The sequence below is a fragment of the Eschrichtius robustus genome, chromosome 1 (genome assembly GCF_028021215.1).
Source record: "Eschrichtius robustus isolate mEscRob2 chromosome 1, mEscRob2.pri, whole genome shotgun sequence".
NCBI classification, from domain to species: Eukaryota; Metazoa; Chordata; class Mammalia; order Artiodactyla; family Eschrichtiidae; genus Eschrichtius; species Eschrichtius robustus.
The window spans coordinates 11852769-11878139 of NC_090824.1; the positions used below are offsets into that span (position 1 = coordinate 11852769).

General features: G+C 54.4%; 1 protein-coding gene across 3 annotated transcripts in view; it reads right to left on the reverse strand.

Annotated features, from left to right (window-relative positions):
* The window catches only part of RIN3 (Ras and Rab interactor 3), a 120847-nt gene that overhangs the window by 8948 nt on the left and 86528 nt on the right, over positions 1 to 25371 (reverse strand). For 2 of the 3 annotated variants that reach the window (XM_068541383.1, XM_068541400.1), the window contains exons 5-8: positions 23371 to 23462; positions 14356 to 15927; positions 12105 to 12413; positions 870 to 1001 (exon numbers count right to left, since the gene is read on the reverse strand). In XM_068541383.1, the coding sequence (XP_068397484.1) occupies positions 870 to 1001; positions 12105 to 12413; positions 14356 to 15927; positions 23371 to 23462 (2105 nt within the window). The remainder of the gene's footprint in view (positions 1 to 869; positions 1002 to 12104; positions 12414 to 14355; positions 15928 to 23370; positions 23463 to 25371) is intronic. The other variant, XM_068541391.1, reaches the window with a different exon arrangement.

The window sequence follows — 25371 nt, forward strand, 5'->3', positions numbered from 1 at the left end:
AGCTTCCAAGAACTCACAGAACCAGCCACGTCATATTGTCCCCCCCCAGAGACCGACACAGTCTAAAAATGCAAACAGATGCAAAGAGGGCCAGCTTATCTCAAGAACCACAAAGCCCAAAGGTGCCACTGGGGGCCTAAGAGTCTCCCCACCCTTTTGGGGGTAGTGTCTCAGAGGGAGCCTGGGGCTCCCTCAGAACCGCTATCTGGGCTGGCTGCACCTCAGGGATTCTTGGTGGAGGGGTGGCCGAGGCTAAGTGTATGGGACGAAGTGGTAGGAAGGAGGAAAGGGAAGGGAAGATGAGGGTGGGACAAATTACACCCCTGCCATCATCCTACAGGAGAGTGCATGGCCTCTTGCCCACACCACAGCATGACCCTCCTCCCACTGACGGGTACCTGGCCCAGATCTGGATGAGCAGGGGGCTGAGTCCGCAGGGCCACCCCTAAGAGCTGACCATTGTTCCCTTATCCTGTACACTGCCAGCAACTGCTGTTCCCTCTGCGAAGACTGCCTCTCCCCCTTCTTTATCTGACTGGCCCCTATTTATCCTTCAATGCCCAGCTCAGGCATCACCTCCTTCAGGAAGCCTTCCCTGATTGCACAGCCTGAGTAATGTGCTCTGGTACTCTCTGGGCCTCCCTTGTCTAGCATAGGTGACAAGTTCTCTTTACTGGCCCAGCTCTCCTGCTAGTCTTTGAGTCCCCCAGGACAGGGGCTGTGTCAGGCACTGTCGTGTCCCAGGGCTTAGTGGAGTCTGGCATCCAGGAGGTGCTTGTTGGGCCCTCCAGCGAGCCCTTGGTGTGGCTGGGTCATGAGTGGGCGATGGGCCCCAGGGTTCCGGAGATGGGCCTGGGGTGGTGACTCACCCTCCCCCAGCTGCAGGGCAGGGTCCATGAGCTCCATCATGTACTCCACGTTGAGAAGCATCTCCGTGAGATTGCTGCGGGCCAGCACGTACATGAGCACCGGCAGGAAGTCGTCTGCCCCGTAGGACTTCCCTGGGAGAGGAAGGAGGCAGAAGGTGGTGAGTGTGAGGCTCTCCTTGTGAGCCGCTCCTGGCCCAGGGCAAGGGGACAGTGGTTTGCTGGGTAGGGGGTGGTCACCCCTGGAAGAGGAACCGTCCTGTTTTCTCCTGACTCTCATGACAGGGGGCGACCCTGGGATCAGCCTGGTCGGGAGGCCTGAGACACAGTCTGGGTTTAGGAAGAAGGAACCGAGAAAAGTGCCCTTTGCTGGGTGGGCAAGACTCAGCCCCTTCCCCTTTCCCAGCTCTTCCCCTGCAACACCTTCAGGCAAGTTCACGTCACACTTATTCATGGACCCAGAAGCAGCTGTCTGTCTAACACTGACGTCTTTTGGGAACAACACATCTCTCTCTCCACTTGCAAAAGTGAAGCCCTCCCTCGACCAGATGCTACCAGGCCTAAAGTTTCCCCTCCAACCTTCATTCTTTTGGGTTAAGCAGTGCCCTTTCCCTAGGGTTTCTTCTAAAACGTAAATACCTCTGAAAGGAATAACTTATCACTACTATTTTTGTGGGAGATGTTCCCAGGGCTCAGAGCCTCTTGACAGTAATAGATACCTTGGGGAAGGAGGGGGGTGGAGGTGGGCCTAAAAGATGCCCTGACGGCCTTTCACGGTTTTTGAGAGAATGAAATGAGAAGAAGAATACGAAAGTGATTCGGTACCCATGGAGCGCAATGGAAAAGTGAGCTATTATTGACATCTCCGTTCTGCTTTCTCAGGCGGCCTCAGTTTTTCCACCAGTAAAATGAATCAGCTGATGGGGTTGGTAACACACAGCACTGAAAAGCAGAGTCAGACCCGGACTCCTTACCAGCTATAAGATCGTGGGCTAAGTGTTCTACCTCTCTGAGCCTGCATTTCTAGACACATGTGAACTGACACAGATAGCATGACATCCTATGGGGTTTTGGTGAGAATTCTAGGAAATGATTTACAGCGGAGCACTCTATACCACCTCCACGGAAATGCCCACTAAGGAAGGACGTTGTTCCTCTTACTCCAACTCTGTGTTCTGAGCTCTCTGATCATTTCTTTCAAGGTTCTTGTGCCTCTGTGCACAGAATTAGTCAGTTTTGGAGAACATCTTCCATAAACCTTTATGAGCCTGAGACACGACTAAAGAGTTCCTGGGGAAAGATTATTTTGTGCCTGCAGCTGTCTTCCATGTTGATAATTTAATCATTAGAATTCTGGCACACGGGAGATTCTTTTCTTGTTTGATTTATGAATTAGGGGACAAGGCATGTCCGGCAGCATGGATGTGAAACAGTTCTGTGCCTTTTGGAATTCACCTATAACTCATGCATTGGTTAAGAGCTGATTGAATTTTTACTCCGCCTCCAAGAATACCAATTTTTTCTTGGTATTGTATTAATAGCTCACCCAAAAATACAATCAGGCAAGTTCATTTGCTTTTGAGCAGTAGTTCTCAACCAGGGTGATTTTGCCCTTTGGGGGCCAGTTGGCAACGTCTGGAGTTGCTTTTGCTACTGGCATACAGGCCAGGGATGTGGCCAAACATCCTGCGGTGCACAGGACAGCCCTCCATAAAGATGAATTACTCAGTCCCCACACGTCTGTAGTGCTAAGGTGAGAAACCCTGCTTGAAGGGACAGTGACGTTCAGCCAGAAGGATGGTCCAGCTCCAGCCCAAGGTCTGAGGACTTAGAGAGATGGGGAAGGAAGCCCTCTGGACCGCGGCTCTGTGCGCGGTGGGGATGGAAAGTGCTTTGCCCTTTTCTTCTTCTCCCCAGGCCCTTCTTGAGAATCTCGGCTGATTCTCAGGAAGGGCTTTGGGGCCCATCTCCTTGGTTCCATGACACTGCGTTCAGCTAGCCCACTGCAAGGGACTCCTTCAACCCCACGTCTGTCCCTCCAACTACCGGTGAGCACTTCCTCTCTGTCTCCCCAGTACACAGAGCACGCACGGCAGAGGTGGTGCTGGGTGAGGGAATGAATGAAGGCTGAGCTCCCAGCAAGAGCTCAGAGCCCAGGCCTGGCGCTGACTTGGATGGGCCTCTACACAGACTCCAGGAGTCCTTCCCCCATTAGGGGGAACTCAGAACGACAACTTCCAACTCAGAATGGCATTCTGCCACCATCACACTCCCATGGGACACCCCACTGTGCTGAATCTCGGTTGAACTCCTCGGGCACTTTCACTCCTCTGTGCCTTTGCACACACAGTTCCCTCTGCCTGGACCGCCCTCCCTACCTTTCCCTTACTAACTTCTCCTTGTCCTCCCACATCCTCAAGCACAGCTGGATGGTTCCTGCTCTAGTGCCCATACCCTTGACTGTTTCAGAGCCTGCCCTTTTCCTCAGATTGTGAACTCCCTGAAGGCAGGGTTGGAGGCTATGTGAGCTTGGGCAAGTCACTTAACCTCTCTGAGCCTCTGCCCCATCACTGCCTTCCCAGTCTCCAACACAGGGCTTGGGATGTAGGACACAAACAGTGAGCTGAACTGGACCCACATGTGCTCCCACCAGGCACCACTCTGTCTTGCCCATGGTTGGGGCCATGGACAAGGAAACTAGGATCCATTATGGGCCTTAGACAGTGGTGTGACGGGAATGCTTAACAACCGGCTCTCCAAAGAAAAAAAAAAAGCTCTGATTTGCAGCATTTGCCAATTTGAATGGCATAAATCTTTCCACAATGGCCAACTTCAAGCTACCAACATGAACATGGAGTGGGGAAGAGATGCAGACGGCTAGCTCCCATGAGATGGTTCGTATCATCACTGACTTAGCACACCAGTGGCCTTGGATTCATCAAGTCCAACCTCACTGTGAGGAAACTGAGGCTCAGGGATGGGAGAAATGTGCTCCAGGCCCCACAGCTGGTCAGTAGAATCTGGGTCTCTCTTCCCTGATGTAGTGAGAAATGCCCACACAGGATCCCTGACCTGAGAGCTATTTGTGGACAAACACGAGTTTTAAGCATCATTTAAATGCACTGGCTCCCACCCGATATCCTAGGGATAGTTAGGGCTGCATTCTCCTTCCCAAGGCTTAGGGCTCGGGGCTCAGCCCTGCACACAGTGGGGCCTCAGGCAGCAGCACTGGGAGGCTGGGGCACAGCTGCAAAATAATTCACCTGTGGTCGAAACATCTGCCTTGCGTGGATCAGAGATCGCATCCATCAGGCTGTACCTCTGAAAGGCCTGCTGGGCTGCAGCCTGCCTTTCCTGCTGATTCCTGCTTTCTTTTTGCCAAAGTCACATCTGTTTTCCATCTGTAGATGTTGGGGGAGCCTATTACATTTTAAAGAGCTGGCTGGGGGCCTTATGCGTGTTTCATCAGCTGGGGGATTTTGGAGAAGAAGAGCTCTGATAAAAATGAGCTAAAGCGTGCACACCTGGGTCACACAAACCGTGAGGACACTGGATTAGGAGGCCCCCGACTCGGCCACTTAACCAGCTGTGTGATCTGGGGCCACTACCTCTGAGCCTCACTTTTCTTATCTGCAAACCAGAAGTAATAACACAACTCAGTCTGTTACTCAGAGCCCTTGTGAGCGTCGAACAAGTGGCTGGATTAAAAATAAAGTTTGGTCTTCTAGGAAGCATTTTCTAAAAGAGGGGTTGGCAAATTTTTTCCGTAAAGGGCTGGATAGTAAATATTTTTAGTTTCATGGGCCACATGGTCTCTGTCCCAACTATTCGACTCAGCCACTGTACAAAAGCAGCCAGAGACACTGTGTAAATGAATGAACGTGGCTGTTTCAATAAAAATTTATTTACGAAATCAGGTGGCAGGCCAGAGTTGGCCTGTAGACCCCGATCTAGAGGAAAGAATCTATCATCTTATCATAACTGCCCCTTGGAATGTGCTGACTGGCCTCTTACTGAAAGTGGGTGCGGCTGGTGCAACGATCCTGGGGCAGCACACGGCTCACGACTGTGATCTGCTTTGGCCCTAACCCTCCGCCACGATTCCCACCTGAAACCACTTCCTTCCTCCAGGAAGTTTTAACCCAAGACCTCCACTCCCCACCAGCTACGTTCAGTGCCCTTATAACGGGTTTCCCTGGGCTTGTCATTGAAGAATGGAAAAACAAATACATGTTAACTCAGAGAGGCCTCCCCTGACCTCCCAACCCAGAACAGCAAACTCCTTCACACTCCCCAGACCGCTTAGCCTGTTTTATTCATTCTAGTGGCCTGTTTCAGCATCTGATGATATATTTTGTATTTCTGTTTCCTTGTTTATTAGCTGTCTCTCCCCAGGTAATGAAAGCTTTATGAGGGCAGGGACTTTATCGTGCTCACTGTTTATATCCAATGCCTCAACAGTAGTAGGTGTTTAATAAATATACTTGCTAAATGAATGAATGAATATCATTTATCTCACTGCAGGGTTGTCGCCTGTTGAATGCTCTGTTTTTCCACTTGAATTGCGACCATCCTAAAAACAGGGGCTGGGTTTTCCTGTTAACATCCATACTGTCAAGAAATGTTTGTTGAACTGTTGAATGAACGAACTTATCTGATAAAAACACAGGATGGCAGGAAGTAGAAAGCCTCTAGAACAGGAGGTTTTAAATTTACTTTTGCAGTGGAATCCTTTCGTTAAGGTGTATCTGATACAGAACTTGGCTGCTCTGGTTGATCAGAGTCGGACAGCAGGGCTGGTTTGCTGTTTCCCCTCCTCCCCCCTTCCCCTTGCAAGATGTCCCCGGTCCCTCGAGAGTTCTCTGGGACCAGTTGGAAAACCACTGGTCTAGTTTGAACTCCCAGCTGCACAGATGAAAGAGCTGGAGCCCGAGGGAGGGAGGTTCCCTGTAGTGTGTGGCTGATGTGAGACGAGAAGCCAGCCTCTCTCCCACTGAGCTTCCCAAAGCGAAACTTTTGGGTTGTTTGTGCTTTTTGCTGATGCTGCTTAAGTCTCAGTTCTGCTTTGAGCAACACTGGATCCCTGAGGAAATCACTCCAGCTCCCTGGGTTCCTCTTCGGAGAGCTCAGCCCACAAGCCAGTCAGCCACACAGGCTGTGGGTGCAGAGACCAGAAGCCAAAAGTCCCAGCCTGGCTGGAAAACGCATGAAGCCACTGTGATTGGGCCTGGCCTCCCTGAGGTCATCTCTGACCCCAGGGCACCCTAGAAAGGCAGGAGAACACAGCAATCCAGCACAGGACCTGGATCCAAGTCCCAGGGCCACCACTCACCTGCTCAGGTGTGACCCTGACCTTGCTGCTTCACCTTGCCGGGACTCAGTTTCCTTGGCTGTAAAATGGGGATAACAACAGTGTCCACACCTCGTGGGGGTGGTTGTGATGTTTCAGTGACGAGACAGATAGAAAGTGATTAACATGGTGGCTTCTGGGTTATTGGACTGTGAGAAATGTTACAGATAGTTATTATGCAAGACGGGAGGGTAACGTGGCTTCTAATCCTCAGAACATGACATCTTAGAGGTCCTGAACCCCATTTCTGTTGTGGGTGTAAAAACAAGGTTATGCTTTGCTTCCAGGCCTGGCACATACGTTCTCTGTCTGTCTCTCTCTGTCACCTGCATGTCAATGCCCAGGGGGACTTAGAAAGCCTCCCTCAGCCTGGATCCCTGGATGACTATGTGGAGCAGAGCCCACTCCCCGCTCCCCAACCCTCCTCCATCCAATTGGACTTACATGCGTGAGAAATAAACTTGTACTGAGTTAGAGATTGCGGGGTTTATCTGTTATAGCAGAAAGTATTTCCTTAACTAAGTAGCTATTTATCTACCTATCTATGTCTATTTCAAAGATACCAGATAGAAATCTACCACAATACTAATCATCTTTTTCTACAATAAACATTAGTGACTTTGGTCAACAGAAATCAGTTTAGATTTTTTAACATCGATTTTTAGAAACCAACAGACTGACCTCCCTCTCTGTCCTTTCTACCCTCAGTCAATGTCATAGGCCTGTCGATCCCTGCACCTGGGGTCTCCCAACCCCCGCCTCTGCCCCTGCCTGAGCCAGCTACACAGACTCTGGAAGGAAGAGAAGAAAGCAGCCCGCTGGCCTTCACTGCCCTCTCGGATGTTGCCTGTTCTTTATTCTTTTAGAAAGAGTCCCACATTTGTGTGAGCTGCATTCTTCTTTCCTTCCCCCAACTCCTATCTTATGGAGGAGTTCTTGGGCTTGAAGCTATTTCTCCCCAACAGCAGGGCCAGCCCTGAATGCCAGGTCTTAGACACTGAAGAGGTGGCAATAGTTTGTTTGTCAAAGTAATGGGAGAGATGATTCTAGAAGTTCTAACTGCTCTCACCAAGCCTCATGCGGTCTGCTCATCCAGTCTGCTCCTGGCTGCAGGACAGAGGGCCAGGTCTATCCAAAGCCATTTGTCTCCGTGAACTCCCCACCGTACCTGACACGGGCCCCTAAACCTGCTATAGAGGAGGAAGCACTTGATCAGGATTCGGGAACTTTGGGATCTGTTCCCAGGCTGGCTGCTTGGTACAGTGATGGATGCACAGGCTCTGGAGTAAGGATATCCTAGCTTTGAATCCTGGCCCATCTGTATCATGGGCATTAACAGCAACTACCTTTCTGGAAAAGACAGCCTGGCGCGTTACCTCAGGCTTTGTGTCTCCAAGTTCTGCCTTTCCCACCGTCCCGGCCGGTCTCGCCAGCAACCAGGCCGTGTGGATACCAGTTACTATTGCCAGCATCGTGCAATGGGAGAGACGGGCCGGTGGAGCTTCTTTCCTGGACTTGAGGGGCTGGGGCAGGGTGGGGGGGGCGGAAGGGCAGTTTTCTGCGTAGAGTGGGTCAGCGGTGGAGGCCGGCGGCAGCCAAGCCGGCGCTGTGTCCTCCACGGCGGGGCTGGGGACCACACTCAGAGTAGCAAAGCGCTGGAAGCGTCTGGTGGGTGAGGGGGTGAGGGTGCGGGAGGGGAGCGGGGCCTGGTGGCCGGACGTTGTGAGCAGAAGACCTGGTCCTAAGGTCACTGCATGTCAAAGTCAGAAGAGAATTTAAGAGTCAGTCCGGATCTGGCTGAAAATGCCTAACCTCAGTCTAATCATGCGGAAACATCTGACAAACACGAAATGAGGAACTTTCGTGACAAAGAAAAGATGGGGAGGGGGCAGGGAGGGAAACCTGTATTCCTTAAAGATGCCATTGCCATAAAAGACAAAGAAAGGCTGTAACGTTCCAGATTAAAGGAGGCAACTAAATGCGACAGCTGACCTTGGATTGGACCCTGAACTGGAGGAGGAAATGCTAATAAGAGCCTTGTTAGATCAGTGACCACCTGGAATACAGGCAGTGCAGTGGAGAAAAATGGTGTATTGATGTAAATTTACGAAGCAGACAACTTTAATGTGGTTATGTGAGGGAATATCCCTATTCTCAGAAGTATTTAGGGGTAAAGGGCCAAGATGTATGTAACTAGCCCTTATATGATTCAGGAAAAAATTACATATGCACAGAGAGTATAAATGATAAAGCAAATGACGTAAGATATTAACAGTCCACAAGGGGTAAGTGGATGTTCCTATTTTAATGTACTATTCCTATTCTTGAAGTTTTTGAGGTCTGAAATGTTCTCCAAATGAAAGGTTTTCTCAAAAAGCCAAAAAATTAGTGGGAAGCGACTGCATAGCACAGGGAGATCAGCTCTGTGCTTTGTGACCACCTAGAGGGGTGGGATAGGGAGGGTGGGAAGGAGGGAGACACAAGAGGGAAGAGATATGGGGATATATGTATATGTATAACTGATTCACTTTGTTATAAAGCAGAAACTAACACACCATTGTAAAGCAATTATACCCAATAAAGATGTTAAAAAAAAAAAAAAAGCCAAAAAATTTAGCAGCAGAACTGGTTATTTCAAACAAAATCCCAGGTGGAACCCTGCGTGTAAAACAGGGACAAGCAGGGTTGTCTGGGGTCAAGCCCGGTCCTGTGTCCCTCTGGTGGCCCCTGGGGTGCCTCCTGGAACCCAGCTTGGAGACCACTGAGTGGCTGCATCCTCCACATTTGGAGCGGCCATTCCTGCATCCTCACATCTACTGGACACCCACCCACACATCTGGTCGCATCTGAGCCTCGCCACAGCCCCGAGAGGGGTGTTCCCAGCCTCTTTTTGAATGGGGCTAGAAACCAGAGGCTCTGGAAGATTAGTACCTCCTCGGGGCCACGCAGCCCAGGTGTTTTCTATGTGCTCCCCCCACCTCTACCCTGCACGGCAACCTGGAAGGCAGGTCTTATCATCCCCACCTTACACACAAGCAGAGGCCCCATGAGATTCAAGTCTAAGGCTACAGCACTGAAGCTGGGTTCAAACCCATGTCCTTGAACGAACCCTCACATCCCTGCTCTTCTTGGCAGAACTGCTTCCTCTCAGGTGAAGAGGCTGAGGCTCCGAGTGGGGCAGCCCAGGCCTGCTCAGGGCACAGGTGAGACTGGAAGCCGCTGGGTTCACGGGCCGGTGCTCGCTCAGCAGTGGGAGGGGAACCCGCTGTCTGGCTCTTGTCAAGAAACCCACCTGTTCCTGGTGGGTCTGCTCCTGGTGGGGAATCTTCACACGGAGCCTTGATCCCGCCCTGAATTTCTGGGCTCAGATCTCCCTGTCTGGAGCTGGCTTCTGAATCAGCAGAGAGGTTCCTGTCTCCCTGCCCCGGCGCTCCTGCGCCCCCCACCGCCCCCCACCCAGCCAAGGACAAGGAAACTATGAGCGTCCTTGTTCTGTTCAGTGTTTCACGGGCTGAGCTCCGGCAGTGCCTCTCTGTCTTTCTTTTCCCTCAGATTTAGCCATTCCCTCCCCCATTCCCTGCTCGCTGCTAAGTTTTTAGTAAGTAAATTCACTGTCCGCAAAACTCACAACGTTTGAAGCCACTGCCAAGACACTGAGTGTTTAAAAGAACTGCAGGCTTCTGAGTAAACGGGGACTCGCTGAAGATGCAATTGCCCATTTCAGGCCCAAAGCTGCCTCCCTGATAACGGCTCAGGGTCTGTAGAGCCCTGGGCCCTGACTTTGCCCCGAGCCCCCGCTAGGCAGGGAGAATGACTGCCCAAACGAGAAGTTCAGAAGGGGAAGGTAACTGTCCTTGTTAAGTGCCAGCCACTGGGCTGGATGCAAACTGCAGACTCATCTCAGTCTCACAACAGCCCCGTAACGTGGGTGTAGCTGTGCTGACTTAACACAGGCGAAACTGAGGCTCAGAGTACCGAAGTAACCTGAACACAGTCACATAGCTGGGAAGGAAACCTGGATCTCTCTCTTCCACATTCCTCCAAGGTCCCAGGCCCGCCTGTCTGTTCTCGCTGAGGCTGCTCCCAGCGACGGGTCCTACGGGGCTTTGTCTCTTTTCCTGCCTTGATCCAGTTGCTCCCTCTACACACCACGCAGGACACCCCCTGAGCCTGCCTCCCCCCACCCCCCCCACCCCCCCCGCTGCTGATCTGGGGCTGCCTCGCTCTGAGAAGGTCTGAGAAGGTTCTGGCCAGCCCTCTGCCACGCCACAATGGGGACTTAACCTCCAGCCTCACACCTAGGCACTAGGCACCATTGAGGTTGACATTTTACATATGCTGTTTCCAATATTCACAAGTGACCAAGCGTGGCTTCTGAACCATTAGGGGTCTTAGTTTTGCCTCTTTGTAAAACAGCTTCCTCAGATGAGGAAACTGGGTCTTATGGGGTTAAGGAAATCACTCAAGGTCACACAGGTAGTAAGTGACAGATCAGGAATTTGAACCTAAGTCTGTATGGCTACAGAGGTAACAATCCTTCCACTCTCCATTACCATGGTTGTCATGTACAGTTACACAGGTTGCTTACTGCACAGAGACAGCCAGCTGAAGGGGTAGTCAGGGGATGAAATCCAGCCAGCATTCTGTTCAGTAAGGTGTGCACCACGGTGCAGTGATGCCTGAGCTTGTCTGCCTGGAGGAGCGCTGGGGTAAACTGATTATAAATGGTCCTAATGATTCCCTTCCCTACATCTGCACCCCTTGCTATGTGCCTTTGCAGCTCTTCTCATCAAGAAGGGAAGTCTGGTTCCTCACCCCTTAAATCTGGGCTAGTCTTGTGACTAACTGAGTCAGTGAAATGTGTCAGACTGGCATTGTGCCAGTTCAAGTCCATACCGAGAGGCCTTGGAGGTTGTACTTGCCCACTTGGACCCAAACTACCGCCATGGGTACAAGCTTGGGCTAACCTGCTGGAGAATGAGAAACACGTGGCCCAGTCACCCCCATCCCAGACCAGTCAATAGCCAATCAACCACCCAACACATAAGCAAGGCCATCCTAGCCCAGCCAGCCTCCAAACGACCCCCTCTGACCACAGACCCTCAAGTCAGCCCAGCCAAGCTCAGGCACACCTGACCAGATCAGCGTAACTGCCCCACTGACTTCTGTAACTGATTTATGTGGCCATTACGGGTTGAATTGTGTCCTTCCAAAATTCATATGTTGAAGTCCTAGCCCTCAGTACCTCGAAATGTGACCTAATTGGGACATTTGGTCTTTGCCGATATAATTAGCTAAGATGAGGTCATACTGTTGTAGGGTGGGCCCCTAATCCAATATGACTGACATCCTTATAAAAAGGGGAAGTTTGGACACAGACACGTACACAGAGAGCACACCATGCAAAGACTGGAGTGATGCTGCCAGAAGCCAAGGAACTCCCAGAAGCTAGAAGAGAGGCCTGGAACACCTCCTTCCTTGCAGCCTTTAGAGGGAGTAGGGCCCTGCTGACACCTTGATCTCAAACTGCCAGCCTCCAGAACTGTGAGACAGTAAATTTCTGTTGTCACCAGTTTGTGGAACTTTGTTACGGCAGCCCTAGGAAACGAACACAGCACCTTTTCCTAATTCATACAAAGGCACAGTATGGGCTGGCTTCCTTGGCTGCTTCCAGTGTGGCAGCCAACCATGGCTCTCCTCCCGGCCCCCAGGGAACCCACCGAGGCTGCTCCTGCCCCAACAGGCTTCTGAATCTGGGAAGGCTTCTCCAGTGCTTTCCAAGGGCTCTGGAGTTGTTGAGGGGAAGGGGTCACAGCCTCATACGGTATCGCTGCTCCAGGGATCCGGAGAGCGCCCCCAGCCCGGGTCCCTCCCGGCTGCCCACCTACCTGGGTTGCCGAGGGCCATGGAGTCGTAGATGAGCTTACAGGTCTTGAGCAGGGTGGAGATCTTCTTCTCGGGCGAGTAGGCCTTGTGCATGCTGGCGAACTTCTGCAGGATCTTCTCCATGATGGGCACCTCCGGCACGCTAGTGGTCACGCCCAGGTCGGTGGTCGTGGTGGCTAGGATCACCAGCTGGTTCTCCTTGAGCTGCTGCAGCGAGCCGTCCTTGCTGTGGATCTCACGCAGGCATGAGTTGATGGCTTCCTTCAGGGGCTTCAGGACACACTTGTACAAGGCAGACTCCACAATGGCTTCTGCAGGTGGGCGAGAGCAGGAGGGTGAGGAAACCAGCTGCAGGGATCCTGCCCCCACGTCTTGTTGCCCGGCAGTGTGGCTATCCCCATCCCATGTCCCTGGAAGGACATACTCACAGCCCCGGCAGGTACAGCCCACAGTTCTGACAGGTGAGACAGTGTAGTACATTCAACAGAAAGCCACACTGCCAAGGGCACAGGAGCCACACATGGTATCTAATGCTTTTCACAGGGACTGGCACAGATTAAACTCTCACAGGCCTGCTTACTAGTACACCACCTCAGAGAGCCCTATGCACATGGGAGTTGTGCAGTATACAACCTGTGCAGCTGTACCTGGAGGGCCTGGGTGCCCAATAAATGTTTGGTAGAGTTACTCTTGATGTGTCTCTTTCAATTACCAGATCCACTTGAATCTAGTCTCAAGAATACAGTATAGCCAGAACCTGACTTCTCACCATTTCCACGGCTACCACCTTGACCTAGGCTGCCATCATCTCTTACCTGAGTTATGTTAATAGCCTCTTGCCCTGGCTTCTTTTAGTCCATTCTCAGCACAGCAACCAGCATAATCTTGTTATACCATGTTTGATCGTGACATTCCTGTGCTCAGAACCCTGTAATGGCTCCCGTCTCATGCACAATAGAAGCTGTAGTCTTTCCCGTGGCCCACAAGCGCCCTCTGTGACCTGCCCCCGTGACCTCTCTCACTCATCACCTTGTTTGCTCCCTGTGCTCATACTGCTCCAGCTACCTTGGCCTTCTTGCTGTTCTGCCAACCGGCCAGGCTTGCTCCTACCTCGGGGCCTTTGCACTTGCCATTCCCTTTGCCTGGAGAAATGCACATGGCTATCCACATGGCTTATTCCTTCATTGTTCAAATGTCATCTTATCCCAGAGGCGTCCTGATGGGCTAGTGGAATGAGAATTAGGCATCTCTGATCTCACAGCAACTGTGCGACATACATGCCATAATCCCCACTCTACAGATGGACCAACTCAGGCTCTGCTGGTGCAGGTCACACAGCTAGTTGGGGTCTAAAAACAAGGATTTGAACCCATGTCAACTTGACACCAAGGCAATGTTCAGCGTTGGCTGATAGTAGGGAAATATTCTTGGAAAGTCTTTTTTGGCTCCACCTGATCCCCAGGGTCTCAGCTATTGGCCCAGTAGGGGAGGTCCCAAGTCCTGTCCCTGTAGGGAAGACACCTGAGCTGCTCTATCCCTGGGAGGTGAGGGAGGGGCCCATGTCCCCATGGCGAGTCTCAGTAGAGGCCAAGATAACCCTTCCCCGCCACGCACGCCTAGGGTTGGCCCACGTCTGGGGCTGGGGCTGGTCCTGGCTGTCTTGGTCCTCATCCTGACGCCTCCCTCTTCCCCTTTGCTTTTCCAGCCTCTTCAACAGGACGGCACACGGCTGCCCTTGCCTCCGTCACCCCGCTCCCATCTATCCTTCCAGGCCCTCAGAGCCTCTGCAGCTAGAGGCGTGCTGACCCGGAGGCAGGGACCTGCGGTCAGCTTCCCCACCGCCCCTGGCTCCCGTGTAACCTTGGCCAAGTCCATTCCCCTTCCCGGGCCTTTTTCCTCATCTACAGAATAAGATGGTCCATGCCCTCTAGGGTCCCTACATCTCTGCAGCCACCAGGTCTCCTGCAGGGACTGACTCCGACCCTCAGCAGCCATGCATGTTAGTGCTTTTTCTTTTTGCCGCTAATCGCTCCTGGTGACTTGTCTCCCTAACAAAACCAGGAGCATCCTGAGGGTGGGGGGTCCCGCCCAGCTCTCAGGTGGTTGAGATTCTGCCATCTAACTGGGCCCATGGGCCGAACTCAGAAGGAAGAGACAGAACAGCAGAGGGGTTAGTTCACGGAAAGGGAGGATCACCTGGGATTATCCCTGGCTCCCACCCGCTCCCAGCCCCTGCCCAGGATGGGCACCGACCTAGCTCCTCCTCGGAGTGCAGGGCGGGGTCCACCAGGGCCTTGAGCTCGGTGCTCTGCAGCAGGTAGCTCTTGAGCTGGGTCATCATGGTGCGGATCTCCTGCAGCATCTCCATACTGGAGGTCTGGTGCGCCATCATCTCCAGGCTGTACACTTTGTAGTCCTGCACCAGGTTGCCGAAGTACGAGGCCTTGTCCTGGGCCAGCTCCACCACCTTCTTGTACAGCTTGCGGTTGTTGGAGAGGAAGGCACTGAAGACGCTGGTGAAGCTCACGAAGCTCAGGCGGTGGCGGGCCTTGCCCAGGATCATCGACGACTTCTTCTTCATGCCGGGGCTCCTGAACTGCTCCAGCTCCTCCTCCGTGCTGCTGGTCGAGTAGGAGTCCTGGTCTGTGGCCGAGGAGGGCACTCCCAAGCTGTCTGAGAGGGAGGCCAGGGAGCCCTTGAAATCCGGGGTGCTCTGGGGCCGGGCCCCGGCCCGGGCATGCGGGCTCTGAGTGCCAGCTGTGGGGGCAGGACCTTGGCCTTCTCCAGGTGGACCGGGTGTGGGGTTCTCGGGGGCCTCCCCGTCCGTGGAAAGCTCGGCAGTCTCCAGGGGAGTTGGGAGGACCGAGGCCAGCTGCCGGGAGAGCCGTTTCTTCCTGGGAGGTGGGACTGGGGGTTGTCGAATCTTCCTCGGAGGCTCTGGCAGGCTGCCCAGATTGCCGGCTTTGGCCACTGCTTCCTGGCCTTGCTCTGTGGTTCTCTGAGGCCTGTCCCCAGGGCTGTCTGAGGTCCCCTCGGGAGGCAGGCGGAGCGGGGATGCCCTGGAAAGACCCACCGGCTCCCCCTCTGCTGCCGCCCCCCTGTGCGCCTTCCCTGCACTCTGGTCCTCCAGGGATACCTTCTCCGTGATGCGGCGTCTGGGAGGGGCGGCGGGGAGGCTCTTCTTCGTGGGCGCTGGAGGGACGGGGGCCTGCAAGGGGCTGGGGGCTGCCCCCGGCTTCACCTCGTCCTCCCTGAGGGGGCCCAGGCCTGCGAGGGGACGTGGGAGCCTCTCACAGGCTGTCATGGGTGGCTGGCTTGGAAGCTCCGGGGGGCCTGGGGTGTGGGGTGCCAGGCGGGGGGCAGATGCTGGGGGTGAGGGAGGAGGGGCCTCCGGATGCAGATGCAGGGTAGCAGCCGCCGAGGGAGAACTGGGCAGAGGGCAGGCCGGAGGGGGGGCAGGGGGAGGAGGCCGGCTGGAGCCGGGGGGATGGAGAGGGAGCGGCGGGGGAGGGGGTGCTGGGCGGCGAGGGGCCCACCTGGAGGTGGGTGAGGTAGCGTCGGAGGTGGGAGGCGACGGGCGCAAGGGGCAGCTTCCTGGGGGTGGCTGGTCAGCCGGCAGGGAGCTGCCGCAGTCCTCGATGAAGATTGGATTCACAAACCACAGGCGGCCGTTTCCTAAGGACAGCTCGATTTCACACGAGCAGTTTTCGTAATGGGCAGATGACCTGAGAATGGAGGCGGGGGGCGCTCCCGGGGCTGGGTCTCTCGGGCCCTCCACTGGGCTCCCACCTCCTCGCCGGGGGTTCAGCGAGGAGTCCCAGAAGCCTGTCGAGATGAGGGAGGGAGAAGCGGTCAGTCCTGAAGCCGGGCCCCAGCCTGGCCGGGGCGGTGTCTGTGGGCTGCGCGGGGGGCAGGGCGAGGGAAGGCCGTGCAGTGCTTGCTTCACCGCTCCGAGGGTTGGTTTCCCCTCTTGGACTGTTTTAAACCTCTCCCACTACTTCCTGCCTTGAGAGGGGAAGCCCCACGCCATCCTCCCCTGCGGTGCCGGGCTGGGGCCTGGACGGCGCTGGTGACAGGCTCAGCTTCAGTCCTGTCCCCTGGCGTGTGAGACCCCACTGGGGGGGGGGGCACCCATGCCCCGGGGTGCAGGTACGTACGGGGATGGAGGGGACAGAACCCCGGTCCCGATGCTGACCGGCTGGGTGCTCTGGGGCAGGACACCGGCCCTTTCTAGGCCTCCATCTAGTCATCCCTAGAATGGGGTCCTGACAGAGAAGTTGCTTTGGGCCTGTTTGGGCCACTGCAGTTGTCACAGCGGGAAGAATGAACTATGGATTGTAGCCAGTGAGCTCAGACCTGACCATCCAAGTGGGGGAATGCCTGTCCTCTGCAAAATGATTCTGCCTCTGGCCAATCTCAGTGCTAAAACAGGAAGCTGCCCTGTGCCCCCAGCTCAGAGAGCTGGAGCTCCTGCACTGCTAGTTAAGTCCCAGCACATGCCTTGCTCTTGACTCAGCCCTTAGCTGTGGCCACCAAAGCAGGCCTGCACTGATGGTCAGCTCCAGGCTCGTTCTGGGTAATGGGCATGGGACGTCCAAGCTGAAAGGGCGCTGGGGCTTGACTAGCTCAGAGTTCTTGACCTCTCGGTACCAGGCTCTATGGAGAATCTGACAAAAGCTCGGGATGCTCCCAAAAGGCCACAGGAGTACATTTTGAGAACAAGGTCACTTGGCTGGCAGGTCACTGCAAGCTCACTCAAGCAGCTCCTTTTGGAGGAGTATGGAACCCAGGCCTTGTTCCACGTGTTCATTTTAGAGATCGATAGTGCAAATTCCTTGTTAATGATTGGGCCAGGCCTCTAGCCTCTCACCCAGGGCTCTTTACCTCTGGGAGGGAGTCATCAGTAAGAAAACTACCAAAAACAGCATCAAAGACAATACCAGGAACAAACGTGCATTGCGTTCTGGCTGTGTGGATTCCTTGCTCTACAGGGACCATCTCACCGATCCCTGACCACAGGCCTCTGGTGTAAGTCCTCATGTTGTCCCCGTATGGCAGATGAAGATGAGAAAGCCAGGGAGATGAACGCTTACTGGGTGGGTGAGTGAAGGAGCTGGAATTTGAACTAGGTCACACTAGCTCTAAAGCTGAGAGTGGCATGGACACATATACACTACCAAACGTGAAATAGCTAGCTAGTGGGAAGCAGCCGCATAGCACAGGGAGATCAGCTCATTGCTTTGTGACCACCTAGAGGGGTGGGCTAGGGAGGGTGGGAGGGAGACACAAGACGGAGGGAATATGGGGATACATGTATATGTATAGCTGATTCACTTTGTTACACAGCAGAAACTAACACACCATTGTAAAGCAATTATACTCCAATAAAGATGTTAAAAAATAATAAAAAATAAAAAATAAAAAAATAAATAAAGCCGTGTGCTGGGCCGCCGTGTTATGCGGCTGCCCTTCATAGGAACTTGCGACACTTCCCATCCTGGTTGCTCTCCTGGCGTGAGTGAGTAGTGGGGTGGTGAGCTCCCCAGAACGGGGCATGTGGTAAGAACACAACAGGCTCTTGACATCGAAAGAAAGGAGATGTTGCAAGATGGCCAAGGGCAGCCGTGCACGTGTGCGTGCCCGCCCTAAGGGATGGGCACTTTCGGGGTTGTGGGTGTTTGCCACCTTGCTGGCCAAAGGGGTCAGAAACCCAATCAAGGTGAGCAAGGTGTAATCCCAGGACGGTGGGGCTGCCGAGAAACTGACTGAAAGAGAGCCGTGTGCATCCACAGGGGAGCAGAGCGGGACTCGTGGTTCAGCCCCGTCCTGGGCAGAGACTCCCAAGCCTGGAAGTGCTGTGGCCGGCTGTCCCCACAGCATCAAAGATGACAAATTTTCGTGTGACTTTCTGACACGCCAGGCTCTGTGCCCATGCCAGCCACCACCTGAGGACGTGGAGAGCCCGGAGGGGGAGGGTGCGTCTCCAGACTCCCCCTAGATCCAGGCGGGTTGTTCCTGAGGGCCGCCTGGGCCCTGTGCTTCAGTTTCTTGGGCAGCTATGACCCCTCCATGACCGGTCCATTCTCCCGGGTACTTCGCATGGTCTCCTTGGAAGGCTTCCTGGCAAGGAGCAGCAGGCGGCCAGTCTAAGGTGACTGGACTGCAGCCCCATAGGTGAGCTGAGGTCCCCGAGGCTCACCTCCAAGTTCTCATAAGACCCTTCCTTTGGGAGAAGGTGCAAGTTATGGGGTAGACGATCAAGAGAACTGCCCACCCATGCTCGGACGCTCCCATTACCGTTCACCTAGATCATGGCCATAGGCTGCCTCCATGCCCCCCACCCCGCCCCCAATCCATTCTACTCCTTGCGGCTCTATGCTGGACGTATGGTGGGCCCTTGATTGTTATTTGCCCAGAATCGCTTCCAAACCTTTAGCCTGGCATTCAAGGCCTGTGGGATCTGGCCCTGTACACCCTTCCAGCGCCGCCTACTGAATCTCCACCCCACTCTCTCTGCTGCTCACTTCTTCCCGAACACGCCACGGGCTGCCACACCTTCAGGTCTTGGCTAATGTTGTTCCCTCTGCTTGGAATGCTTTTCCCACCCTCTCCACCTGGCAAACTCCTACTCATCCTCCAACACTCAGGTCAAATGTCACCTGTTTGGTGGAGCCTTCCTGACACATTCAGGCCTCGCCTACACTCCCCTGGGCTCCCCAGTCCTGGTGCACACTGCCGGGAGAGACCAACCCTAGGACTGTACTTCTCTGGTTTCATCCTGAACCATGGGAAGAGGTCTAAAGACAAGAAGAGAAGAAGTGAGAAAATGAGAAGAGGGAGGCAAAAAGGAGGGCAAAGAACTCCATAAGTGATGGACTACCTGCTGGACTGCCCGCCTCAGGATAGCAGGGGGTCCATCATGCACAGAAAAAAAGAAGACATTTTCCACCGCTCAGATTTGTATTCCTACAAGAGTGGAACAGACAGTGGGGTTCAGGGAAATGGGCCTGGGGCCTGGGTGATTAGGAACCGCTCCCCTGCCCCTAAGATAGGCCTAGTGGCTGTACCTCGCAGGGCAGAGGTCCCAAAGCGAATGCCGCTCTGAGGGGTGGGGAAGCTGGGACCTGAGGAGCTGCACCCTGGGCTCTGAGGGCCTATTAGGGAACTCAGCGGCAGTGTAGGTCTTTATGCTCAAAAACAAGGAAGTAGGTAACTTTCTCTGCAGCCTACACAATGCCAAGGCCAGGGGAGAAGCGGAACGCTGTCATGCAGGCCTAGCGGCTGGCCCGACTGTGGGCATCTGTACCCGCCGGCACTGGGCCAAGCTCAGCTCAGTGGTCGCGGTTCCCCTAAGGGCCTGTGCCCTCACTGCCTCTGTGCTGCCCTCGGACTGAGGCAGATGTTTTGCTGGCCCTGTGGCCTCCTGTGTCTCAGCTGGGGATGCTTTGTGCCAGGCGTCCACTCCTACAATCCTCAGAGGTCCTGGGCCAGGCCAGGTACTGGGCTGTATGTAGATCCTGAAGGCAAAGGTGACAAAGGTTTCACACTTGAGGAGCCCTGGGCTACCGGCAGAACAAAGAGGGGATGAGTAAATGAAGCCAAGTATTCCAGATGCTGTGGAAACAGCTAGAAAGTCTGGTGAGATCAGTGGGTGAATGTTTTTGTGGCACCCTAAAGGCGGGCTGTTGGACAGCCGTTCAATCTGGAGTTTTCAATGGATTTTTAATAAGTAGGAAAATTCTCACTATATAATGTAAAGGAAAAAGCAAGTTACAGGCCAACTTGGAAGCACTATAGAACATTTGCTTTTTCTAAACATATTTTTAAAATATTAAACATATACATACTGCAAATATGTCTGAGAACCTCTGCAAATCGAACCCCTATCTATCACTGCTTTCTCTAGATTCCTTTTGCACTTAGAATCAACTGCATGCAGTTTAGAGCTGAACTGCTCCCTATGTTAGTTTTGTGGGCCCAAGCTTATACCTACATAGACCTTTTGAACGTTGGCTTTTCCAAGGCCAAACTCAGACTTTCTTACATCAGCTCACGAGCAAGCATTCTGGGCGATCACGTGGTGCTGAGCCTGTAGGTCAAGAGCCCCGTTTCAGCAACATCATCCCTGTCTGAACAGCAGGGCTTGTGCAATGATTTGGATATTTGTGACATTCTGTTCATTTTGTAAAAAGTGAGTAGAGTGCCAGAAAAAGAACCACTGCTGACACTAGTGATAGAAAACACATATGCCTCATAAACTTATTCCAGCTATGAGATAGATCATCAGGTGGGGATGTGGGTCGGGAGTCAGAGCCTGGCCGGTGGAGGGTCGGGAGCGGGAACCAGGGGTTAAGGAGAGGCTGAGCTGTGTGCAGAGATAAGCGTCTGCTGCCTGCAAAGCCCGGCTGACCTTCTGCTCCTGTCACGGAGATTCCCCGGCATCCTTTCACTAAATCCCCTTTTATCTAAGCTCGTTTGAGTGGGTTTCACTTCTCTGCCACAGGAGTGCCTTGCCTAGAACGACGTGCGATGCGCTGGGCACAATGCCTGGTGTGTCCGGGCCCTTGGCAAGTGCTGTTCTTTGCATATTTCTCATCACAACCGCAGGTGAAGGTCAGGGAGGTCTGCACATCCCAGAGCCAGGGCCTCTGGCCTCTGACAGGACGTGCCCTTTCAGCTCCGGGTCTCCATCCATTCTGGGGATGGACTGAAAAGTTAACCCTTCCTCGGCTCCAGGGAAAACCTATTCTGGTGAACCTCGCTTCTGACCTTCAGCCCTTGGGCACACCAGGCCTGATCAGAACCCTCCGGTTCTTGGGATTTCCCTGGCAGTCCAGTGGTTAAGACTCTGTGCTTCCAATGCAGGGGGCGCGGGTTCGATTCCTGGTCGGGGAACTAAGATCCCACATGCCGCGTGGCATGGCCAAAAACTTAAAAAAAGAAAAAAAGAACCCTGATTCCTAAGCTTCAATGCACTCAGATTTCATTCAATCCCCTTCCCAAGGAAGTGAATGCTGACATACAATCTGAACTACCGCCTGCTTCCCAGAGGGCACCTCCCCTCTCACTTCCTCAGCGTGCCCGAGCTGAAGCTCACCCAGGATAGAAGGGCTTGTCTATTCCAGAAAGGAATGTGCTTCTCCCCAGAGGAGCAGCTTGTCTTTCATACAGCCGTTCCTAGGGCTCAGGGGCAGCCCCGCCCCCGCCCCCCCAGGTAAGAGGAAACTGCGGGTCCCTGGGGCAGTGGGTCTTAGGGATGCCTGCCTCAACCAACCCACAGTGAGGCTGCTAACCGACGCTCCTCTCAGAGGTAAGCCTCTCCGGATGGAGCTCATGCATCTCACTTGCCCTCCCAACTGGGCCTCAAAACTGGCAGCTGACTGCTCGTTGCAAAAAAACTGAGAAGGTCATGAGGTGCAGCTGAGGGGCAGTGGAGGGGCTGAGCTGGGAGTCAGAAGCCCCTGGCACGCACCCCAGCTTTGCTCTTGCCTGCCTGGAGCATCTTGGACAAGCTTCTCAGCCGTGCTAAGAACTGACTTTCTATCTTTAAAATGGGGAATGCAAGGACTGCACAAGATAGTGCCAAGGGCGCGGCAATGAGAGCGTCACCTGTGCCATTTTAGACCTTAGGAGGGGTGTCACTTGGACTGTATGAGTTACAAGACTCTCACCTGTCCCACATGAAGCTTCTGGAAGGGTAAGAGCCCAACAACTATAACATCTGGGGCCCAAGTTCAGTGTTTATTCCCAATATCAACTGAAAACTGGCCCTGAAGTTTATAAACTGGGTCAACCAGACCTAGCAGAGCCTGGATAAGGAGTTAAGGGGCAGCACAACCTAGTGGGTGAGGGCTGGAGCCCAGCTGCCCAGCCCTCCACGGACCTTGTGACACTGGACATGTCACTCAACCCCCTCGTGTCTGTTTCTTCTGCCATAAAGTGGGGATCACAATAACAGAACCTGCTTTACAGGGTTGTTTGAAGATCTGATGAATCAATGCAGATAAAGAGGTCAGTGCTCATTAAATGCAGACATCCGAAGGGCCTGGACTCCTCCTACTTCCTGGCCTTTGACCACGAGCTGCCTGTGGCGTCTCTTGCATTGTTGTCTAGAGGCCTCTCTGGGTGGTGAACAGTGGCTGGCCTGGGAACCAGGGGGTATCGCCTCTGATCCCAGGTCTGCCTCTAACTTCCTCTACACCCTGGGCCTGCCCTCTCCATCACCCTCTCCTCCACTCAACCAGCACTGGTGAAAATGTACTGCCGTGCTCAGTCACGTGTGGTGCAGGTTCCCGGGCACGGTTGAGACTTTTTAATAAAAAAATCGAGGTATAGTTGACTTACAATATTATGTTAGTTTCAGATGCACAATACAGTGATTCAAAATTTTACTAGATGATACTCCATTTAAAGTTACTATAAAATATTGGCTATATTCCCTGTGTGGTTTAGTCTCGATAAGGACTTATTAACTGCTTTGTTCATAACGAGACCTGACCTCTGCCTAGGATTGGGGGCCCGCAGAGGCGGCTGGCTTGGCTTCCTGGCAGCTCCAGACTTGGTGAGCTTGGGCTCCCTGAGGGTTAGCATGGTGACGCCATGTCAGAGGTTGGCACTGGCTCAGCGAAGCCCATCACATGGAAAGGGCCCAGTAAACATGAGCTCTTCTTACTATTATGTGGAAGGGCTGGGATCAGAAACGCTCTTGTCTTTTACTCACCCCTCGTCATCCCTCAAAAGGTCAGAAGGGTAAGGGGCAGGGTGGGTGTGCTGAATCAGGTGGTTGGGCAGGGGCAGGCCAAGGGAGTGGGGGCACACTCTAGCTCATGATCACGTTCACGCTGCTTTTCCTTCTGACGAGGGCGGGGCTGGGGGCCAGGGCTGTGGCAGCTGCTGGCACCCAGGTTCCTGGCCATCGCTGAGAAGTCCCCTGGCGTTTGGTCCAGCTTCTCCCGGGCCCCGCCCCGCCACCAGGTCAGCCTGTGTGGGTCCTGACCAGACCCAGCTCCCTCAGACCCGGCAAGGCTGTGCATCAGACCTCCTGACAGCTGTTAAAGGCGCCACTCTGAAAAGAGGGAGAATCTCCCTGCTACAGGGGCTCAGCACCTGGGGCAGGGGTGCAGGTGGTCCCGTGGGAGCTGGGACTCAGGATCCAGCTTGGGGTCAGCCTGAGGAGCCGTCCATCTGCACAGGTGGTCAGCGGGGGGCAATCCAGGGGCTCCATTTCCTAAGGCCCAGCCACCTCCCCTGACCCCAGAGGGGACTTACCCAGGCCCAGGTTGGAGATGGTCTTGAGGTCTGTGCAGCTGCTGGCCTCAAGGATGGCCTGGGGCAGCCTCAGCTTGAAGGGCAGTAAATCTCTGTGGAGACACGAGGCGTCGGAGGTCAAGTCCGGGGAGGGGCCTGTGTGTCCATTCTCGGCCCCCACCGCCCCCAAATCCTCAGCCCATAAAGGAAGAACCCCGGCAACCCCGCTGGCAGCTGGGATCGCCACACAGACTGGAAACTTCCCTGGGGGCCGAGGGGCAGAGTCCTGAGCCTGAGGGAGCAACCCGTCAGATCCGGGTCCTGTGCCTGCACTGGCCCCAGAGATGCTAAGACCCTCCTTGGGCGTGGAGGGGGTGGGGGAGAGGCTTTATCCCCGGTTTTCTTGGCCCTGGAAGTCCAGGCAGCTTCTTCTAAAGGTGCTATTCTGGGTAAGGCGACTGACCCACCCCCTCCAGTCCTCTGACCCTCGCTGCTCCACGCTGAGATGTGCAGCGGGCGCACAGCCAGACTCCCCTGGTGAACCTACCGCCAGGTACCCCCTGGCGAGCACACAGACAGACAGACACCCCTGACGACACAGTCAGCCAGCTCTGTCTGCTGCCTTTGGTCTGAATGGGGCTCTTTTCAGCGATCTCTCCAGAGATCTCCCAGAAGGGATCTAGACACCCTCCCCCTTTATTGTACAGATGGGGAAACTGAGGCCCAGAGAGGGAAAGGAAGATGTCCAGGCCTGGACACACGGTGGGTGGAGGGCAGAGCGTGCTGAGCCCCAGGCCTCCTGACTTCAAGCCCAGGGCTGTTCCGTGGGGCAGGAAGGGGAGTGTGGCCCTGCAGGGGCCCCAGGATGGCTGGTCCCAATTCTACGTCTCAGCCTGGCATTCAAGGCCCATCACAGTCTGACCCCCTTTTCCAGCCGTATTCCCAGCTCTGTCAACCTTCTCCACAAACCGTGATTCCAGTCATTGAAATCCCATCCGTCCAGGCCCATTGACAGCCTTGTGTGATGGCCATCCGTCCCCGGGGGTCTTCATGGCCTTACTGTCTATACCGCACCCTCCATCTCCTCCCTGTGAACTACGTGAGAGCCCTGGAAGTTCCTGGAAGGGGCGGGCAGCTTTTCACGTCTCTGATGCCCCTAGAGCCCTCAGCACACACCACAGAGGCTCAGAGAGTGTTTGCCGAATGGACCCGTCTAAACTTCAGGTACTGGATTGGGGGAGAGCAGGGCAGAGGCCGCCTGGGATGCGGGTCGCCGGGAAGCTTCCCAGACCACCTCTGCCCATCAATACAGGCTGTGTTGCTCCGCGGGGTGCCCCCACCCCTTCATAGGAAGTGTTTTCACCGGGGAAAAACACTCTGCTTATGGAATAGCAGGATGGGGGAAGGTGGGAGAAGATTCTGGGCCCTTTTTTGAGTTCCTGGGTTGTGGCCTTTGACTTCTCCATTGTCAATGGGGTGGGCGTGGCCCGTCGATCTTTGCTTCATTGTCATAGTTGTGTGATTCTGAGCATCTGAGGCCGTCTGTGGGCCCCCTGTCAGCCCTTCCAGCCAGGCCAGGCCTGGATGCAGACCGGACGGGCCCTCAGTGCTCCATCCCCAACTCAGGCCCTGCCCGGTCACCACTACCCCACTCTCTAATTTTGAAGGGTGGCAGATTTCATCCCGGTGTTGCCTGTCTACCTGGTTGGCTGTCTGGCCTGCCACTGGGGCTTCCAAACGTTCCTGGGCCACTGCATATATTGAAATGGCCAGCAGAATCGCTCAGCTCACCTGGCACCCACCCCCGACCACCAGGGCAATCTCTGACACCCCCTCCCCACCTCCTCTGTGTACTGCTCAAGATGCTGCAGTCGTGGCTGCCGATCACACCCCAGCCTGGGACCCCGGCGTCCAGGGCCTGCCCCAGCCTGCTCCCCGCCTCCTGCCCACCACAGAGCCTTCCCTTGCACTTGGGGCCTCCTGGCTGCCTCCCAAAATGTCATTTTCCTACAGTGAATGTCC